General features: G+C 43.2%; 2 protein-coding genes across 4 annotated transcripts in view; one reads left to right on the top strand and one right to left on the bottom strand.

Moving 5' to 3' along the window:
• SLC17A1 (solute carrier family 17 member 1) overlaps positions 1–20,110 on the bottom strand; it is a 206,250-nt gene that overhangs the window by 11,867 nt on the left and 174,273 nt on the right. For 2 of the 3 annotated variants that reach the window (XM_065912905.1, XM_065912913.1), the window contains one exon: positions 18,534–18,552. The exons of the other annotated variant lie outside the window; for it this stretch is intronic. The gene's annotated coding sequence lies outside the window, so the exon portion shown is untranslated. Of the gene's footprint in view, positions 1–18,533; positions 18,553–20,110 lie in introns of those variants that run through there. 3 annotated transcript variants of the gene reach the window in all.
• SCGN (secretagogin, EF-hand calcium binding protein) overlaps positions 1–20,110 on the top strand; it is a 49,664-nt gene that overhangs the window by 4,558 nt on the left and 24,996 nt on the right. Inside the window, exons 3-4 of the mRNA XM_065912915.1 lie at positions 6,789–6,881; positions 12,653–12,742. Coding sequence (XP_065768987.1) covers positions 6,789–6,881; positions 12,653–12,742 — 183 coding nt within the window. The remainder of the gene's footprint in view (positions 1–6,788; positions 6,882–12,652; positions 12,743–20,110) is intronic.

Here is a 20,110-nt window from a genome sequence, read left to right as displayed (position 1 = left end):
TGCTTAAGGGATGACTGACATAATAATGTTTCGCTCATCCAGACAGCCCCATTATGGTAGTGGATCAGGAGGAAAGCAGACCAGGGGCTTCAGTGAGCACAGAAAAAGTTGCCCCCGTGTCCAAAAGAAATCGACTGATGGGCCCTCCACGGTTATTAATACCTCGGGTTCCTCAGGTGTAATTAGGACAGGAGCTTGTGTGGGACCCCCTGGGCACCTTCAGTCCTGATTGTCTTGAGAGTCCGACCCCTGGGGCCTACACCTTGGAGGGCAGTCTCTTCTCCAGTATGATCCTTTGCAGACCTGGAGCTGGGGGGTGGATTAGATGCCTGAGGGCAATCCCGCTTGAGATGCCTCTCCTTTCCACAGTAATAACAAGTCCATCCCTTTTTACATGGATTCCTCTGGGCATTTTTCCTCAGGCTATTTCAGAGCTGATCTAACAGCCACTGTTGGGGCTGCAGTCTTTTGCCTGGTTCTTTTTTGCTTCTTATTTTCCTCCTCATATTCTCTACCATAATATGCCGTCTGGGCCAGCTGTAACAGCTTTACTAAAGACTGATTTGGTCCAAAAGCCTGTTTTTGTAACTTACGGCAGATACCTGGAGTTGACTGAGTGGGAAATCTACCTTTTAAGATCATTCTTCCTTCTGTACTTGCAAGATCAACATCAGTAAACGTGTGGAGAGCCTCCCAGATTCCATCTAGGAATTTACCAGGAGTTTCCTTCTCTCCCTGTTCTATGTCAGCCAACTTAACATAGTCTAAAGTCTTAGCTTGCGCTTGAGTCCTTCAAGAATACATCTGGCTCTGTTATTGGAACCATTTGGATCCCAGTAGGAAGGAGGGCTATTTTGTGTTCCCTCTTTCCCCTTGTCTCATGTTCAAGCCATTCATCTCCAAAAGTAGTTCAGTTCAGTTGCTCAGTCTTGTATGACTCTTTGCGACTCCATGAATCACAGCACGCCAGGCCTCCCTGTCCATCACCAACTCCTGGAGTTTACTCAAACTTATGTCCATCTAGTCAGTGATGCCATCCAGCCATCTCATCCTCTGTCAGCTCCTTCTCCTCCTGCCCCCAATCCCTCCCAGCATCAGGGTCTTTTCCAATGAGTCAACGCTTCGCATGAGGTAGCCAAAGGATTGGAGTTTCAGCTTCAGCATCAGTCCTTCCAATGAATACTCAGGACTGATCTCCTTTAGGATGGACTCGTTGGACCTCCTTGCAGTCCAAGGGACTCCCAAGAGTCTTCTCCAACACCATAGTTCAAAAGCATCAATTTTTCAGCGCTCAGCTTTCTTCACAGTCCAACTCTCACATCCATACATGACCACTGGAAAAACCATAGCCTTGACTAGATGGACCTTTGTTGGCAATGTAATGTCTCTGCTTTTTAATATGCTGTCTAGGTTGGTCATAACTTTCCTTCCAAGGAGTAAGAGTCTTTTAATTTCATGGCTGCAGTCACCATCTGCAGTGATTTTGGAGCCCAGAAAAATAAAGACTGACACTGTTTCCCCATCTATTTCCCATGAAGTGATGGAACCAGATGCCATGATCTTAGTTTTCTGAATGTTGAGCTTTAAGCCAACTTTTTCACTCTCCTCTTTTACTTTCATCAAGAGGCTTTTAAGTTCCTCTTCACTTTCTGCCATATGCACCACATCTGCATATCTGAGGTTACTGATATTTCTCCCAGCAATCTTGATTCCAGCTTGTGCTTCCTCCAGCCCAGCATTTCTCATGATGTACTCTGCATATAAGTTAAACAAGCAGGGTGATAACATACAGCCTTGACCTACTCCTTTTCCTGTTTGGAACCAGTCTGTTGTTCATGTCCAGTTCTAACTGTTGCTTCCTGACCTGCATATAAGTTTCCCAAGAGGCAGGTCAGGTGGTCTGGTATTCCCATCTCTTTCAGAATTTTCCACAGTTTATTGTGACCCACACAGTCAAAGGCTTTGGCATAGTCAATAAAGGAGAAATAGATGTTTTTCTGGAACTCTCTTGCTTTTTTTTTTTTGATGATCCAGTGGATGTTGGCAATTTGATCTCTGGTCCCTCTGCCTTTTCCAAAAGTAGTAGCTTCCCTCAAAACTCAAGTTTTTGAGTCAGGAGTCTGTCCTAAGACATACATCACATCTCACCAAGTAAGGTCATAAAGTAAAGTTAGTCCTGTAAAGTCTTCTATGTACTTTTTGGATCCTCTAAATAGTCTCAACCACAATTGGGATCATTTGAAATTCTACTGAGACTACCCCTCCTAGAAGGGTTTCATGATTCTCAGCATGTTTAGTTGGGAGCCCCAGATAAAGGGGCAAAGTAACAGGAGGGAGCTGAAGGTTTCACACCCAAATCTGTACCCACAGGACACAGGTCTGGCATGTCTTGCAGAGAGATAAAGAACAACACATAAGGCACTTCTACATAAGGCATTGCCCCTATTTTCTACAGAACCAGTCTAATTGTGGAACAGTAATAACTGAGATCTTTCAACAGGTCAGCATTCCCCATCTTCCAAAGGATACTGTGGCCATTCAGTATCACAGAAGATTAGACATGACTTTTTAAACTCTGGGGATCAAACTTGTACCAGCATTTTTTTTTTTTTTAATACATTTTAAAGGAGTGGTTTTGGAACTGCCAGCTCCCATCTGTAAGAGAGAAAAAAGTGGCATTCATAGCCATGGCTTTTTTCCACCGGAAGCATCCTTCCTTGCTCTGGGTGGGGATGTAGACAGATTCTCTACCAAAGCTTTCCTTCCCTGGTCAGACTTAGTCTGTCCCTTACCAACACAGGCATCTTACTCATCCTTCCCGATTCTACCACCAAGGTAGGATGGAGATGCCCCAGGGGTAGACCTGATGGCATCCCAGATTGATGTCCAGTTTCTCACCATTAGGACCTTTGTCTGATTTTCACTCCTCCTCTGATGCCACCCGGGGTGGAGCAGACTAACTTTCCCAGAATGTTTCCCAAGCTGGGACTCCCTAGGGGGAGCATCCATCTTCCAAGTGCCTGTGCACATTTCTGAGTACAGTCCTAGCTGCAATAGAAGCACTGGGTTATAAGGAGATGAACAAAAAGCCCAAGATGTCTCCCTCTGAGTGTTGCCACACCAGTATACGTGATAGCAAAAAAGGTAGTGGAGGGTCGGCCGCCGAGGAAAAAGTGATTTTGTCCTCACGCTACTGGGGCCAATCCTTCCAGTTCATTCCCACAGATTCCACAAAAGGGGTATCTAGGGAGTTGAGACACAAGCTATTGGAGAGCTTTCTCTGGCCTGCTAAGAGCTAGCACTACCAAAGGAAGAAGCCCACAGTACTTCTTAGCTGACCAGATCTTGGCAATTCCTGATCTGTGTCTTCAAAAACCTTATGGTCACCAGCAATGCCTCTACCCACATAGATCAGAGGCACAGCCATGACAAAGACTTGCTTTTAGGACTCTGGCCCCTGAGGCAGGCAGCCAAGAGAGTGACCCTCTAGCCTGAGAGACATTCCTGGAGCTAGAGCTCCACCTCGCTCCTAAACGTGCTCTTGCAACTTTCTAGCAAGGCTTGCCTAGTCTAGCAAGGCTAAGCGCTTCCATACACAGGGTCTAAGTAAAAGCACATAATAACAGTATGGATCACAAGTCCCTTGAAAGTCTATGACCCAACAGATTAGGTTAGTAGTTCTAATTTCCCATGCAATTATGAAATGACCAAAGAGACCAGGAAAAGCTGACCGAAAAAAGAAAGTTCAGTCCACACGCTTTGCCCATTTTTGGTTGCTCCCCTCGCAGGGACCTTGGGTGTCTCTTGGCACTGGCAGGTTGGTATAAACCCCCGACAAGATTCCCCTTTTTGGGGCTGCCTTCAGTCATTCCAAGACACTGTAAAACCACAGAGCGGGGCTCATCCCTTGCTTCACTCAGGGCGTGTCATTCATTTGCACAAGGATACTGAAGAGTTAGTCAAGTAAAGCAGCGAACGTATATACTGAGAAAGCAGGAACGCTAGAGCTCTGAGTGTTCTTATCTTGTCCTGAAGATCCTGGACGAGCCCCCAAGATGATAGCTTACAGTGAACAATGTCAGATTTGTGATTGCCGAAGATTTAGCTTTGGGACCAGGGACTGGGCTTGATCACTCAAGAGCTTTTGTGTAGCAGAGTTTTATTAAAGTAAGAAAACAGAGAGAGAAAGCTTCTGACATAGACATCAGAAGGGGGATAGAGAGTGCCCCCCAAGTCACACCCTTTCAGAAAGCTTCTTGCTTTAGTGATTTAAGGAAGAGGAAAGTTGCTCTCTTTTCTGAATACTGAAAACTGAAATTAAATACTCTCAGTACTGAAATTGAAAGTGTCTTATTTTCAGTCACGAGGTGAGAAGTCGGACTACTCAAACACTAGGATCTGCTCTAGGCTGAGGACACGGCTGTCTTCTTCTGGGGCTTTGGCTGACTTTAGAAGTACTGTTCCCATTAGTGAGGGAGAAGACGAAAGTCATCTCCCATAGCTTGGCTGGTCTTACCTCACCCCTGCCTCAGATCTGGCCCGGGGCCTCACCTTCTCACACATGGACAGGCATGGTCCTCAGAGCAAAGGAAACAAATGACTTGCCAGTGTCCTGGGCAACTGTATGCCGTGCAGGCGTTCCTGAAGCCAGAGGCGGAGGGGTTGGAGGTTGCAGAGTCCTTAGGCTAGTGGAAATAAAATTCTGATGCGCTTAAGAATTACATTTATTTGTTAAAATGCAAAGCCCCGGGTCCGACCTCTTAGGTATTTCAGTACACTTGGGGTCTGCTTAGGATTTTGCATTTAAAAGCACCCTAAGTCACTCTGCATCCCCTTTCACCCTCTGTTCCCTTTAGGGATAGTGATTACCTGTCAGAGAGGGGGCTGTGACATAATCAGGCCAGTCCTGCTGAGCTGTGGCTGTAGCCTCAGGCACATGTCCTCAGCTCCTGGCAAAGGAGAGGGCTTTTGGAGCCAGGGGATAAGCTGTTAGTTAGAAATGCTGTCATCTGCCATTGTTGCCTTTCAAAATGCAGAGGCATCCCCCCAGGGAATATGGCTACAGGGACCTTCACTGGACACTCATGCTACTGGGCCAACCATGATTCAGGAAATTGTTCCTAATTCTGAACTTTTTTCCTGCTGAGAAATGAGTAGGCCCTAAGTACATCCTTAACAAGAGGGCATGTTCCTCTCAGCTGAGGGACAATCACCATGTGTGACACCTACTTCTAATCAGTGATGCCCCAGTGAGTCCAGAACCACCAGCAGGGAGGCCTCCATGACCAGGCAGCTGCTCACTCTGAGGTTTAGACATTGGCAGGCAGTTCATCAGATGCCTGACTAGGGCTACTTTCCTCCCTTGATTAGTGAGTCACACAGACCTTGGGAGAAGGAATTTTAAGATTTCTTAACAGCAAGCTGTGTGCAAGTCAATCTTGGAGAATAAGCAACTTGTAATGACCTGCTCCTCACAGCTTCTGAGGGGACTGACTTCATGGAAACATCAGCCACTCTTACTGTTGTTTGTTACTCATTATACCCACCCCACTAGCCCCTCCAACTTTTTTTCTTTTCAAATGCTCAGAACTGCCTCTGAACTAGGTCTAGATCTAGCTAGTCTGTTGCAGAGCATCACTTCTGGGGGCTGTGTGCACATTCTTCATGTACAGACTGCAACACATGCTGAGACCCTTTCAATGCTCCAGAGATGCTAAGTACCCTCTTGGGACTTAAGACTCTCAGAGAAGGTGGGTGGGGTGGGTGCTGATTGGACATAACAACAGAGGGAACCCTAGATTCTCGTGCTTTAGGTTCAAGGGATAGTCATGGACTTTGGGGTTAGAGGTCTGAGAGGACAAGTCAAGTTCTGTGCCCTCAAACTAAAGGTAGAAGACCAAGCTGAAATTCAAACTGAAGACCTTCTTAAATGATTTTTCTGTATGATGCATATACATACACACCCATACAACAAACCAACCACACAATCTATGGTGCCGAGACTAAAGAGGCTAATCTCTCTGTACTTAGAGGAGTGTCAGATGAGGAAACTAGTTGACAGGAATAGTGTGACAGTATTAGGGAGAGTCAATTTAGTGTAACTGATCTAGTCTGGAGTCTAGAAATCTGGCACTGTTTGGGAGTGTCTGTGACTCCCAGCCTCTGCATCAAAATTCATCCTCCACTGTTGATTATACATGTCATCTCTCTTTGTAATAACCCTGCAGTCCACTGATGAAGAGTAACTTAATGTGTGGAAAAAGCTGTACAAGGAAGGGATATGTCACATCTTTGGTAGTTCAATGATCACTTTATTTCTTTAGTTTCTTCCTTAATTATTTTCCCCTTCTAATTTTTTTTTTCTCGAGAGTCCAAGATTAAGAGAATAAACTATGGCAAACGGAAGGACCAAAAGAGCTGGAATTTTCACTTAAACATAAAACAAAACGTTCTTGGGAAGAAAGTTTGTATGTTCATTACAATACAGTCTCTTGTCACAAAAAATATAGAAAAATGTTCAAATGTATTCTGTCAACACTCAAAGTTTCTCTTCATTCATATCTGAGGATCTCACTAGCTGTGCTACCTAGTTAGGATTCTGATTAGTGGTTATTTAAGAAGTCTCCATCACCTCTCTCTTGTCTGCAATTCGTGAGATCTCTTTCAATGATTAGGTAACCTGGTTAGACTAATGTAATTATCAGGCTGTATACTCTGAATATTTGATATTCTAACTACATTCTTGGAATCCCAGTGGCTTTAATATGGTTTTATTTGACCCACTGTAGGATGTGGTCAAAGAAGAAAATGCACAGAAGATGAAACAACAATTTATGGCTGCCCAAGATGTCCCTAAAGATGGCTGCATACGGATGAAAGAGGTATCTTTTATGACTGTACCTTTCTTGACGATACCTTCTTGGGCTTCAATTTTCTCTGCAGGATAAAGAAAGTTTTATATTTGATTGGGAAATTAGAACCCTCTGCAAGGCAGTTGGGTTGGATAACACTTTTGAAGTGCTCATTTTTCCTTCTTCATCAATCTTAGTGACAAGAAGATCATTTTATTTAGGTCAATCAATATTTATACTTATCTTATAATTGGATAATTGATATGCTGGAGGCTTTTCAGTTACTTGATCTAATATTTGTCTCTTTACACAGTGTCCTATTCAAATTCAACCTTGACATAAGGAAAAACTTACTGACAGTAAATGAGTTTAAATTTCAGCACCAGTTTCCAGGGGAGACTGGAAAGATCTACCTCTGAACATCATGAAAACAAACAGACAGCTGGTGTCTTGACTTCAACTCAACCCACACTTACTAAGTACCTACTAAACCAAGGAACCACATTAAGCACACAGTGCCTCACATAGCCTGTCTTTTAACCTGATTATTTTCCCTTCAAGTTACAAAAAGATTCACAGTTTAGAATTTCCACACATATTATGTTACTCTAAAGTAACATATTGTATTGTATATTATTGTATTGTACATTGTATATTACATTTTGTAACAGTAGCTACAAAAATGGTCATCAAACATTATCCCTTTTTTACTGATGAGGAAACTGAGTTATCCAGCATCATATGGCCAAGAAGTGGTACTGGTTTAAGTTATAGGTATGAATCTATACAGGTTTATTCTATAGAGTTACAAATCCATACATAAAAATAAGCTGCTATGAAACTAAGATATTTATTTCATAGTCAAAATTGCCTGCTAGACACATTATCTGAAATCTGAAGAGCTAGTCTCTTGATGCTGTTATACTTGGTCAATATTACCAATGAAAATAGTAACTTTTCTTCAGAAAGTTATGATAATAAAGCAAGATAATGTCTTCTTATAAAAAATAGACATGTTCACTAGAAGGCTGCCTTCTCAGAAAACGAATAAGCTAAACTGGATATTTATGAGTGTAGTTGTTTCCAAAATTTTCACTAAAAGACAAATTATGTAACCAATAATTGCATTGCAATTGGTGTAAAAGTAGCAATGTATTCATTAATGGAAATATAATTGCAAGTTTCAGGTAAAAATATCAAAGTATTCATAATGACACGTTCATGGTTGCATCCTTCTGCCCACAGAACAGAGCACAGTGCATAGGGGTGCTTAGTAAATATTTGTTATGTGGGTGTGCCTGCTCAGTTGATCAGTCATGTCCACCTCTTTTTGACCCCATGAACTGTAGCCTTCCAGGTTCCACTGTCCATGGACTTTTCCAGGCCAAGAACATTGGAGTGGGTTGCTACTTCTTAATCCAGGAGATCTTCCCAGCCCAGGGATCGAACCCTTGTCTCTTGCATCTTTTGCATTAGCTGGTGGATTCTTTACCACTGCACCACCTTGGAAGCCCCAAATATTTGTTAATAATAAATGAATGAAACATGGCAAATAGTGAAAAACTTTGCCATTATCTTTCTTACCAATTCCTAAAGCAACTGGGAACCTGGCAACAACTGTGACACCCATGCTAATCATTCTATCATGGAGTCCTGCTAATAGGCATTATTGATACTACTGTAGAGAAGCTGATAGTATAGGACTGTTCTGGTCCCAAAGCCCCTTAAAAACGCCTGAGTCTGTGAGCATTGTCTCTCCTACTCCCTCCGGCTTTTTCATTGACTATTATGGTTACTTCAGTTACAGGTAGTTGTGACATAAAAATCAGCCCATCAGCACACATTTTGGGCTTTCTTGGTGGCTCAGACAGTAAAGAATCTGCCCACAATGCAGGAGACCTGGGTTTGATCCCTGGGTCGGGAAGATCCCCTGGAGAAGGGAATGACTACACACTGCAGTATTCTTGCATGGAGAATTCCGTGGACAGAGGAAAAGAGCAGGGAAAAAGAGATGAGGTTCAATATGTAGAAGGGTTTACACTATTGCATCAGGAGAAAAAGGAGTCAGAGGACTACCATCTTATGATGTGAAGATCTGAGAGAAAACCCAGTGGGGTATCTAGACAAAAGAGCCTAAACAAGATTCAGGAGACAAACTGAGGATCCATCAGTTTCTAGAGAGGATTTATCAAGCTTATAAGCACTACACAGATAAAGACTCCGAAGCCCTTGGGAATATAGATGATAAATATGATCTCCATTTGGCAAAGTGCCCCAGAGATTAAAAAAATTATAGAAATTAGATGGTGTATCTGAAATGAATCCTTAATCAGTAGATGTTGTTTTTAAACTATTCAACAACAGAGAACAATGATAGAAGATGGAGATACGAAAGAGAATGCAGCTTTTCTGGTAGCAGCATTGAAAGCAAGTAAGCTAAAGGAGGGTTTCCCAGGTAGCTTAGTGGTAAAGAATCCCCCTGACAGTGCAGGAGATCTGAGTTCAATCCCTGGGTCAGGAAGATTCCCCAGAGAAGGAAATGGCAACCCACTGCAGTATTCTTGCCCTTCAGGTTCCTCTCTCCATGCAATTTTCCAGGCAAGAACACTGGAGCAGGTTGCCACTTCTTACTCCAGGAGAATTCCATGGACAGAGGAGCCTGATGGGCTACAGTCCATGGGCTCATAAAGAGTCCGATACTAATGAGCATTCAGGCACGTATTTTCAATATTTTAGCACAAAATAAAATGAGAAAGGAATCATAAGTAAGAGCCAAAGTGAGGCTGGAGGATGATCTATGTACTTGACTTGCCCAGGGCTCCTCTGTGACATTCCAGACAAATTGAAGACAGAGTGGGTTCTAATTAGGGCCAGTGAATTACATTTTAATTTGGTTTCTCAGCCTATGCCACTCCATATGAAAAAACACTTAGTCCTAAAGAGCAGTTCTCAGTTCCAGTTGACCCTGTGTGGGTGGGTAGGAACAGCACAAAGTCAACACGGTGAAATGTGAAACCTTGGGCCAGTGACTTCATCTCTGTGAGCCTCAAGTTCATCATCTACATCCATAGGGCAGTTACCATTGACTAAATTTTTCATAGGTACCAGGGACTCTGCTAAACAGTTAATAAATAGTGCCTCTTCTTACTCTCAGTCTTCACATAAACACCAGGATATAAATATTATATCCTATGAGGTGGTTGGATGGCATCATTGATTCAATGGACATGAGTGAGCAAACTCTGGAGACAGTGAAGGACAGGGAAGCCTGGCGTGCTGCAGTCCATGGGGTCACAAAGAGTAGGACACGACTGAGCAACTAAACAATTACAAAAAAACTGAACATTTTACAAATGAGGAAATTGGGGCACAGAGGCATCAATTAAACTGTCCAAGATCAAATAATAGGTGACGACAGAGAAAGAATTTAGATCCACATGAAAGCCTACCACATCCTGCACTGTGCTGTCTACCATTAGTAAAATGGGGGATATTCCTATTTACCTGAAGGACTGGCATGAGAATTTAATGAGATGAAAAATGAAAAGCACATCACCAGTGCCTGACAGGTAGTAGGTACTCAATATATGACAGTTGTTGTTCACATGATACATCCTTCAACTGACTTACATTCAACTAGAGAATATAAGTGGGAGTAGGAACTAATTATTCCTACAACCCACCTGAAGTATTTGCTCTGGAGTCACTCTGTGGCATTATACAAGGTGCCAAGAGAACAATGATTATAGAATGAATGGCTGTGGTTTATGAGGGAGAACTGAGAACTCAATACATACTCAAACACCCTCTAATACTGCAACCCCATGGACTATAGCCCACCAAACTCCTCTGTCCATGGGATTCTCCAGGCAAGAATACTGGAGTGGGTTGCCATTTCCTTCCCCAGGGGATCTTCCCAACCCAAGGATCGAACCTGTGTCTTTCAATTCTCCAGCACTGGCAGGCGGGTTCTTTACCACTAGTGCCACCTGGAAAGCCCAGTCAGATATCCTAGATTTGGCAAAGAACCCAGTCACACATGCTCATGTGCTGAAACAAGTGTTCTAATCACACTGCGGGAGATAATGTTACCTATGTTCATGGGAGTAAGGGAAGTAAATCAATAGAGCTGGTGTTCATATACACAGTTACACGGTTAAATTTATCACAAGTGAACCAACTTTTGAAGTATCATACACTTATAATATAAAAGAGTATAAACCTTAGGCTACACTCAAGAATCAAGTCATTGATTCTTGTAGCAGTCATTCCTGCTTTTCCATGGGGCTCCAAAGTCATCTGGATACACCGCATCTCTCCAGCACAGACTTCCCTGGTGGCTCAGACGGTAAAGTGTCTGCCTACAATGCAGGGGACCGGGGTTCAGTCCCTGGGTTGGGCAGATCTCCTGGAGAAGGAAATGGCAACCAGCTCCAGTATTCTTGCCTGGAAAATCCCATGGATGGAGGAGCCTGGTAGGCTAGAGTCCATGGGGTCACAAAGAGTCGGACACAACTGAGCGATTTCACTTTCTTAAAGTTCTGCCACTGCCACTCACTACATAATTATGGCACGTCCCTTGTCTCTCTGCAGCCTGATTTCCTTAACTAATAAATAATAATGATGTGTTATGCACCCTATAAGTTGTTAGGATTAAATAAGTTAGCATTTGTAAGCATTTAGAACAATTCATTTGTGTGTGTTAGTTATTCCAGTCATGTCTGACTCTGTGCGACCCCATGGACTGCAGCTCACCAGGCTTCTCTCTCCATGGAATTCTCCAGGCAAGAATACTGTAGTAGGTTGCCATTCCCTTCTCCAGGGGATCTTCCTGATCCAGGGATCGAACCTGCGTCTCCTGCATTGGCAGGTGGATTCTTTGCTGTCTGAGCCACAAGGGAAGCCCATAGAACAATTCATAGGACATATCAAAATTATTTGGGGTACTTCCTGGAAGTCTAGTGGCTAAGACCTCACACCCCTAGTGCAGGAGGCCTAGATTTCACATGCTGCTACTAAGAGTTTGCATGCCACAATGCAAAGAGATCTCGAGTGCCACAACTAAGACCCAGCACAGCCAAATAAAGTATATATTAAAAAACAAAACAAAACAAAACCAAACCCTGGTGGTCTAGTGGTTAAGAATCTGCCTGCCAATTTAGGGGACACAGGAAGATCCCACATGCCATGGGGCAACTGAGCCTGTGCACCTAAACTACTGAAGCCCTCGTGTTTACAACCCATGCTCTACAACAAGAGAAGCCACTGCAATGAGACTGCACATTGCCAGGAAGAGTAGTTCCCCAGCTCACTGCAAATAGAGAAAGCCTGCACAGCAATGAAGACCCAGCAACCACAAATAAATTCAAGAAAAATGCCAGTGTACTTAGCACAGTGCCTGGCTTGCAGTAAATGCTCAATAAATATTAGTGATTGTTAATTCTAAAAGAGTTATTTGGTATTTTTCTTTTCTAATATGTGTAGTTGTTAACACTGGAGTTTCTAAGATAAAGTGTGGAACATTTTAAACACTAACATTTATTATTAAATAATGATGATGATTTTGGATTGTAAGCTCGTAGAAAACAGATACTGTTAGTGTTTCATACCTAGTAAGAGTGCCCAATACGTCTTGAAAGAATCAATGAATCCAAAATGACAACTAAGGGCACAGGACTGCATGTTGAGCTCACCATCCTGAGAGTTCTCAGCCCTTCTGCCCTCTAATGTGTTGTTCTGTGCCTTTTACCCAGGGAGCACTGGCCAATGTCAACAACTGCTATTTCTCCCCTTTCCTTTAGCTTGCCGGCATGTTCTTATCCGAGGATGAAAACTTTCTTCTGCTCTTTCGCCAGGAAACCCCCTTGGACAACAGTGTGGAGTTTATGCGGGTGAGCATTTGGTTGTATCTCTGTGGAGGATGAGGCCAGGATCCCAGACACCTGTAGTGGCTGCCATCTCCCCTGCCCACTGCCCCAGGGAGAGCTGCCCATGGGATCAAACCAAGCAAGGAAGCCCTTGGTGTTGAGCCTGGACTGTGGCCCCAGGCTCAATGTGTCCCCTCAGCGGGTTGACCCAGACTGCTCCTGAGCTAACAGACTTCTTAGCCTGTGCTAGAGGAAGGCGGGTATCTGAGGAATGTAATGGGAGGGTAGGGTGAGGACTGTGGAGCCTAGCGAGTACCAGCCTGCCCACAGCCCTGTGAGTTCCAGCGAACCGCTGCCTTCTGAGAATGCAGGCTAGACACCCAGACTCCACAGGCACCTTTGTTGTTGTTTAGTCACTAAGTCACGTCCCCATAGGCTGTAGCCTGCCAGGTTCCTCTGTCCATGGGATTTCCAAGGCAAAAGTACTGGAGTGGGTTGCCATTTCCTTCTCTAGAGGATCTTCCCAGACCAGGGATTAAACCTGAGTCTCCTGCATTGGCAGGCAGGTTCTTTACCATCTGAGTCACCAGGGAAGCCCCTATGGGCAACTACTTAAGTTTTAAATGTTGGTAATTAATTCTAGATTTGAAGGCACAGTATGGCCAAAATATAACTTATTAGAGGGCCAATCCAGCCAGCAGGTGTCTCTTTGCAATCACTGTGCCTGAGTGAAAACTAAAGGCAGAATCAGTGGCTCCTCTTAGATTCTCTTTCAGCCTCTAGGTTGTCATGGTCCAGGCATGGGTTGGAAAAGAATTTCCAGATATGAGACAGAATGAGAGAGAAATAAAGATTATTAGAGTGGGAAATGCTGTTATAACAGTGGGCCAGCTCAAGGGAGAGCAGAAGTTGAACCGGGGTCCTTAGTCCACTTTTATACCCAGGGTACAAGGAGTGGGATGGGGGTCTTGTGGGTCATTTGCTGATGGGATGAGGCATGTATACTGGGTGGGGAAGAGGAGGGCAGAAACCTTCTCTCTATGGGGTAGGAGGGGAGACAGGTTATACTGTTCCACTATAGTTACAACATGGGGAAGGGAAGGATGCTAAGGGTCTGGTTCTTCAGTTCCTGCATTCTAAGACCCTCCTTGGTTTTATCTGCTCTTTCGTCCTTGGGTCACCACGTTTCTCTATTTTTAGGGCCAATTCTTTGGCCCCTTTTGATACCCTGCTCATGTCTAACTATCTACCTATTTCCCTTCTCAGGCATTTGGGAACCCAGTCTAAAAGGAAAAGGGGCGATGACCATTCTGACTTCTTCAGGCTGTACAGGGGTGTCATGGGGCTCTGGGTTCCCTTTGCCTACTCTCTGTCAGGATGCATTTATAGAGGGAGATGAGAGTCCATGGAATGATAAGGTGACTTGTTTCAGCATTGTCTAGGTATTGGTCAGGGAATATTCTTGTCATACTACCCCTGGGAGATTTGTTGTATTTTAGAAGAAACAAACCTAACAAGAAGGTTAGAGGTGCGCGGCCCAAAGATTAATAGAAGTAGAAAAGCTGCTCAGGGGCTAGCCAGGAGAACCAGGACCAGGCATTGGTTCGTGACATTAGTGTTTCTCTAGGTATGAGAAGAAGCAAGGATTTGGGCTCAAAAATCTTTACCTGAAAACATCTAACTGTCTGAAGGCCGGTTCTTGTGGGTTTTGTCCAGAGCACAGAGTGCCTCATTTCTGATCTCCACCCTGAAACTCCTCTCAGGGGATGTTGAAGGTCAGCAGCTTGCAGTGGTCATGAAGTAATCTTTGTAGAGGCAGCTGGCAAGTGACAACTTCCAGTCAGCAGGGTCCCTTCATAACCACATATTTGACCATGCTTTAGGGGCATTTCATGGCCGTTGTGTCCTGCGGTCCTGGGAAGGCTCTTTCCCAGGTCTAACAAAGATTCCATTGACAGGCCACTCAATGTGCTGTTACTAGACCAGGCCTTGTGAGTAGCCAAAGTCTCTGGACCATACCTATCTTACTAGCCTCTTGGTCCAGGAAAATATTCCCTCTTGTTGCCTCTTCCTGTATCTAGAGTTACTTTGTTACAATCACTGATCTCATATGGAACTACATATCAGCATTTTATCACACACTTAGTTACACATTTGGTAACATAAAAAACAATCTTCTGAAAGAAGTGACATAGAAAATAATATAGCTTGCAGTTATTAATAAGGTACAAGCAAGAATTTAAGTCAAGAACTTTCATTAGGTATAGCCCAGTATACCCCAGGTCATCTGACTTCATTTGTTAAGTGACTTATAGCCTGATGTTAATCTCTTGGTTGTACATCATTGATAAAGTCTGATCTTTATCTGAAGACTGCTTACTGAGATAAGCTTTAGAAACAAACTTAGAGTGTCTTTTTTAATAACTTAATTAAACCTTTTAGCAATATAACATAACAACAAGAAACTACCTCAGAAGTGAGTCTTAATAAACACTAGACCTTAATTCGGAGAAGGCCATGGCAACCCACTCCAGTACTCTTGCCTGGAAAATCCCATGGACGAAGGAACCTGGTAGGCTGCAGTCCATGGGGTTGCCAAGAGTTGGACACGACTGAGTGACTTCACTTTCACTCTTCACACACTGGAGGAGGAAATGGCAACCCACTCCAGTGTTCTTGCCTGGAGAATCCCAGGGATGGCGGAGCCTGGTGGGCTGCCGTCTATGGGGTCGCACAGAGTCGGACACGACTGAAGCGACTTAGCAGCAGCAGCAGCAGACCTTAATTAGCAAAACTAGAAACTTAGTTTAGCAATTAACAAAACTTAATATTCAATGAAACATGATATTTTCCTTATGAGGGCATTAACCCTGTAGCCAGGGAAGGCTTTAACCCATCAAATAAAAATGAGGTTTGTCAGGGAGCCAGGAAAAGCCATGTGGCTGTCTTGGATTTCTCATAGCCCCGACTCTCTGATTTTCAGCTATTGTTCACGCATTTTTAATTCCCTGATTTAGGAGTAGACTGTTGCCATGTTTAAGGACATCAGGATAGCAAAGGTCTAACAGTGAGGGCTTATTTTTGTAGAAGCAGAATGAACTTTGTCTACATGTACCATAAACTGAAATAATGTTTACTTAGTTTACCAAAGTAACAAGAGATTTTAAAAACAAATATAAATCACTTAAATGCAAAGAAATTCATAATCTGTTATTGAAACCTTCATTCTAAGAAAACTTTGTTCTCTTAACAGAGAATAGACTAAATTCCAGTCTGTTACCAGTTTACCAGATAACAAAATTTATTAGTTAATCTTAGAAAAGTCTTTCCCATAAATCTTGAAGAACTAGCAGTATTCTTCTAAAGGCATGAGAGTGAAACCATAGAAGGCATGTTTAAAATCTAATTAAATTGCAATTGATAAAGTAGCCTGGTCATTGCTGTGACTTGTAACAGTTTAACATAACCAGAATTATAACTGACAACATTTAACCAGGACATATCAGATTTTCATGAATTTCACATAATTTCTAGGATACCCATATAAGTAATATCAACCATACAATATAACTTGAGAAAATTCGTCACTCCTCCAACAATACGTCCCATGTAATTTAACAGGTCAAATGAACTCAGGTAATTTAATAGCACTTTTGGATGTCTCAGGGGCCCTCTGAGGCATCCCAAAGTTAGCTAGAAGTTATTTAGGAAATTTTGTTGATAAATATCAAAAGGGTTATAACACTCAAACAAATAGGATCATATAGGTCACTGTAAAACAGTATATTCATTTAGCCAAAGTAAAAAAGAAGATTTCAAAGGTAAACATAGAACAGAGCACTTCAGAGGTAAAGAAACTTAAAATCCATTATCAAAGGCAGTTCAGCATCTCAAGAAAACTTGTCTTTATGCACAAAACTCTTCCCTTTGGGGTCCACTTTCCATAAAATCCTTATCATCATGTTCTGTACCCATTACTTTGTTCTGCCTTCCTGAAACAGCCACCTGTAAGTCAGACCTACCTCCTTTTCCCTTCAAAAAATGTAATTTCATTTCTCATACCTTCTTGACTGAAAACACACATCCTGCTTTCCTTAAGCAACCAAGAATTGACCTTCTATATATTAGCATTCTATAGATTGGTGAACATAAATACCAGTGATAATTTCTAAAAAAAAAATTCTAGAGAACATCTCAGGATGGCATCAAACATTTTTCATTAATAGTCCAAAATCTCTTTAGTTTCTGTGTAAGAGGAAGTTAGTGTTCAGTAATGAATTGTTTCAGAATCTTATTTTATTTGGAAATGACCTAGCTATTCAGTAAACTTTCATCACTTAGCTTAGCATAACCCTAGAAATTCAAATTACCCTAATCTGGAGAGACTACTTTAGACAGACATTCCTAAAGTATACTTATTCTTAATAGTTTAACTAAAAGCTCTTGTCTCATTTATATTTTTTCTTTTTTTAATATTTTTCTTTTTTAAAAGTTTCTTCACTCGAGTTACCTTCCTTCTGACAAACTTGTAACAGAGATAACAATATAACAATATTTAACTTATAATAAACCTAGGCACAATGAAAATATTATGCTTAATGTTAACGACTCTTAGACATGTCTATATTAGATTAGCAAACATTTATACTATTTAATATTGAATATTTCCCAGTTCATGTGAATCTGAAATTCATTTAGGTTAATGTCTCTTCTATTTAGAACTGTCTGATTTGTAAGTGCTTACTTTTCTTTAGGTCAATTAAATTAGAACTCATTTACAACTTCAACAATATTACTAAAAAAAAACACCCCAAAAGACACACACTGAGACATACACAAATCCAGACAGACAGAGATCTTATAGTTTTCTGCTTGAGATTTAAAATGTCTCTGTGACACCCACTCCCCCACCTTTTTTTTTTGAAGTTCTAATTTGCCCAAGGCTGAGGCAAATTAGAGGTCTCAGGCCAAGTAGGCTGTGTATTTCAGGGACATGGAAAGGGTTAACTTCAAGCTTTTCCTTAGGCAGGCTTTTTAACAAGCTAGCTGTTTTTAATTGCATGTGCAAAAAGAACCGGTTTTGAAGTATAGAGGAGAGTTTTTGATCCTTCAGGCTTTTGGATATAGGAGAAAGACCTGGACCAAAGGGAACCTCAGAATCCTTTCCTAGAGATAATGTGGATAGGAAAGGTCGAGCAGGGGTTGTCTAGGAAATCTGATGGAGGGAGACAGAGGGCGATGGGAGATAGGGAGGCAACAGAAAGACATGTGCGGAACGAGCCCCTCAAGTCCGGATTCTGACTGAGGGCCATGAAGGACTGAACGTAAGGAAATTCTGAGTCCGTCCCCTGCTTTTGGCAAAAGCTAGTGTGCCATTCAGAGGCCACTTTTTTTTTGGGGGGGGGGGGGTCTCCCAGTTTGTAGTGCGGCCAGGTCTTTTGCAGGGTAAAAATTTTCCATTTTCTGAGAATGTAGCCAAGACTCATATAGTGAGTCTGAGAGAGGCTCCCAGGACGTCCCAGAACCCACGCTTAGCCTACCTGCTGTAGAATGGGGGTACTGAGAGTCACCGGCTGACAGAAAGGCATCCCTTTAGTGCCAGGGATCTCTCCTTGTGACTAATGGCACCAAAATGGCCGACCGTCCCAACAGTCGCGTCTGACAGTGAGCGGTGACCTCTGAGAACCGTGTGGCCAGGGCGCCCTGCGACCCGGGCGAAGAACGACAGAGATTCCTGGGAGCGACCGGGTGACTCACCGTTTGGCGAGTCTCTGAAATGTAGAAGGCACTCTTGGGATGGCTCAGAGGCAACACGTAGGCTCCTGTAAGTCAATCTGGACCGAAGGGGAAAGAAGTGACAGTCACAGGGAAGAAGGCTGAGGAATCCGCCTTACAATCCTATCGGGGAGGCGGTGGCCAGGGGACGATGGTCTGTTTTGCTTCAACCACTAGGTGACTGCCACAGTGCATGGAAGTTGCCTTGCTGGGGGCGGATGCCCTTGTGGCCTGATCCATCCCGTGTCCCCCTTAGCCGCACATGGGCGTCTTCATGTGGCAGGCGCCCTAACGGCTTTTAAGTGCCCGAGCCGTGCCCACACACTATTGGCTGGCCTAGTCCTCAGCTGGAAAGAGGACAAAGGAGAGACCCTCACCCGTTCGGGCGGCAGCTACTGGGGCGCAGTGAGCAGTGGGGCCTTTGGAACACACCAGAGGGTAAGCCTGGCCCGAGTTCCTCAGTTGCTTCCACAGCACTTGCCTGTTCGCAGAGGGTCCCTGTGAGAAAGGAGAAGTGAGGAGGTGGGGGAGGAGACCCCGAGGTCCCCGTATAGGCCACCAAAAATGTCGTGGTCTGGGCGTGGGTTGGAAAAGAATTTCCAGACATGAGACAGAATGAGAGGGAAATGAAGTTTATTAGAGTGGCAGACGCTGTTAGAACAGCCGGCCAGCTCAAGGGAGAACCGACGTTGAACAGGGGTCCTTAGTCCACTTTTATACCCAGGGTCCAAGGAATGGGATGGGGGTCTTGTGGGTCATGTGCTGATGGGATGAGGCATGTATACTGGGTGGGGAAGAGGAGGGCAGAAACCTTCTCCCTATGGGGTATGAGGGGAGACAGGTTATACTGTTCCATTATAGTTACAACATGGGGGAGGGAAGGACGCGAAGGGTCTGGTTTTTCCGTTCCTGTATTCTAAGACCCTCCTTGGTTTTATCTACTCTTTCATCCTTGGGTCACCACATAGGTGTTACTGTCTGTGGGTGAAAAATAGGCCACGGAGGACAGAGCAGGGCACCTTAAAGGCCAGAGTGGTAGATTTAGGACAGCTACTGCACCCAGGGCCCCATTCCTGAGAGTTTCCAAGTCCCCATTTAGGAGATAATAACTTAGCACCCTTTTACACTATTTTATCTTCTGGCCAAATGGAAGTTATGAGAAACTGAGCAGGCATTTGCATAAATAATTCACAGAAAAAAATCTGAGTAGACAATAGATATATAGTGGTAGCCAAAGAAATGAAAATTAGAAACAACTAATTTTTACTAAAGTGGTAAAAATTTTAGAGGGATTAACAAAAAGATGAAGCACTGGCAAGGAAGCACTGAGACTGTTGCTTATGCTCTGCTGGTAGGCATGCACCCTGGGATAATCTTATGGAAAGCAATTTTGCAAAAATGTAGTCAGGATCTGCTAAAATTTCATCATCCAGAGTTAATTCTAAAAAATCTACCTTTTGACTTAATAGTCCTACTTCTCCAAGCATCTATAGAAGAATATAATCAGAGATGTAGACAAGTTTTCAATGCTATGATGTACATTAAATATTCCAGAGTTACTTAGTATAGTTAGAACTGAAAATAACATAAATGTCTAACAATGAAGGGAAAATGGTA

The sequence above is a fragment of the Muntiacus reevesi genome, chromosome 20, assembly GCF_963930625.1.
Source record: "Muntiacus reevesi chromosome 20, mMunRee1.1, whole genome shotgun sequence".
NCBI lineage: Eukaryota > Metazoa > Chordata > Mammalia > Artiodactyla > Cervidae > Muntiacus > Muntiacus reevesi.
Note: the sequence above shows the minus strand (reverse complement) of the source record. Positions and strands in the feature narration are given on the sequence as shown.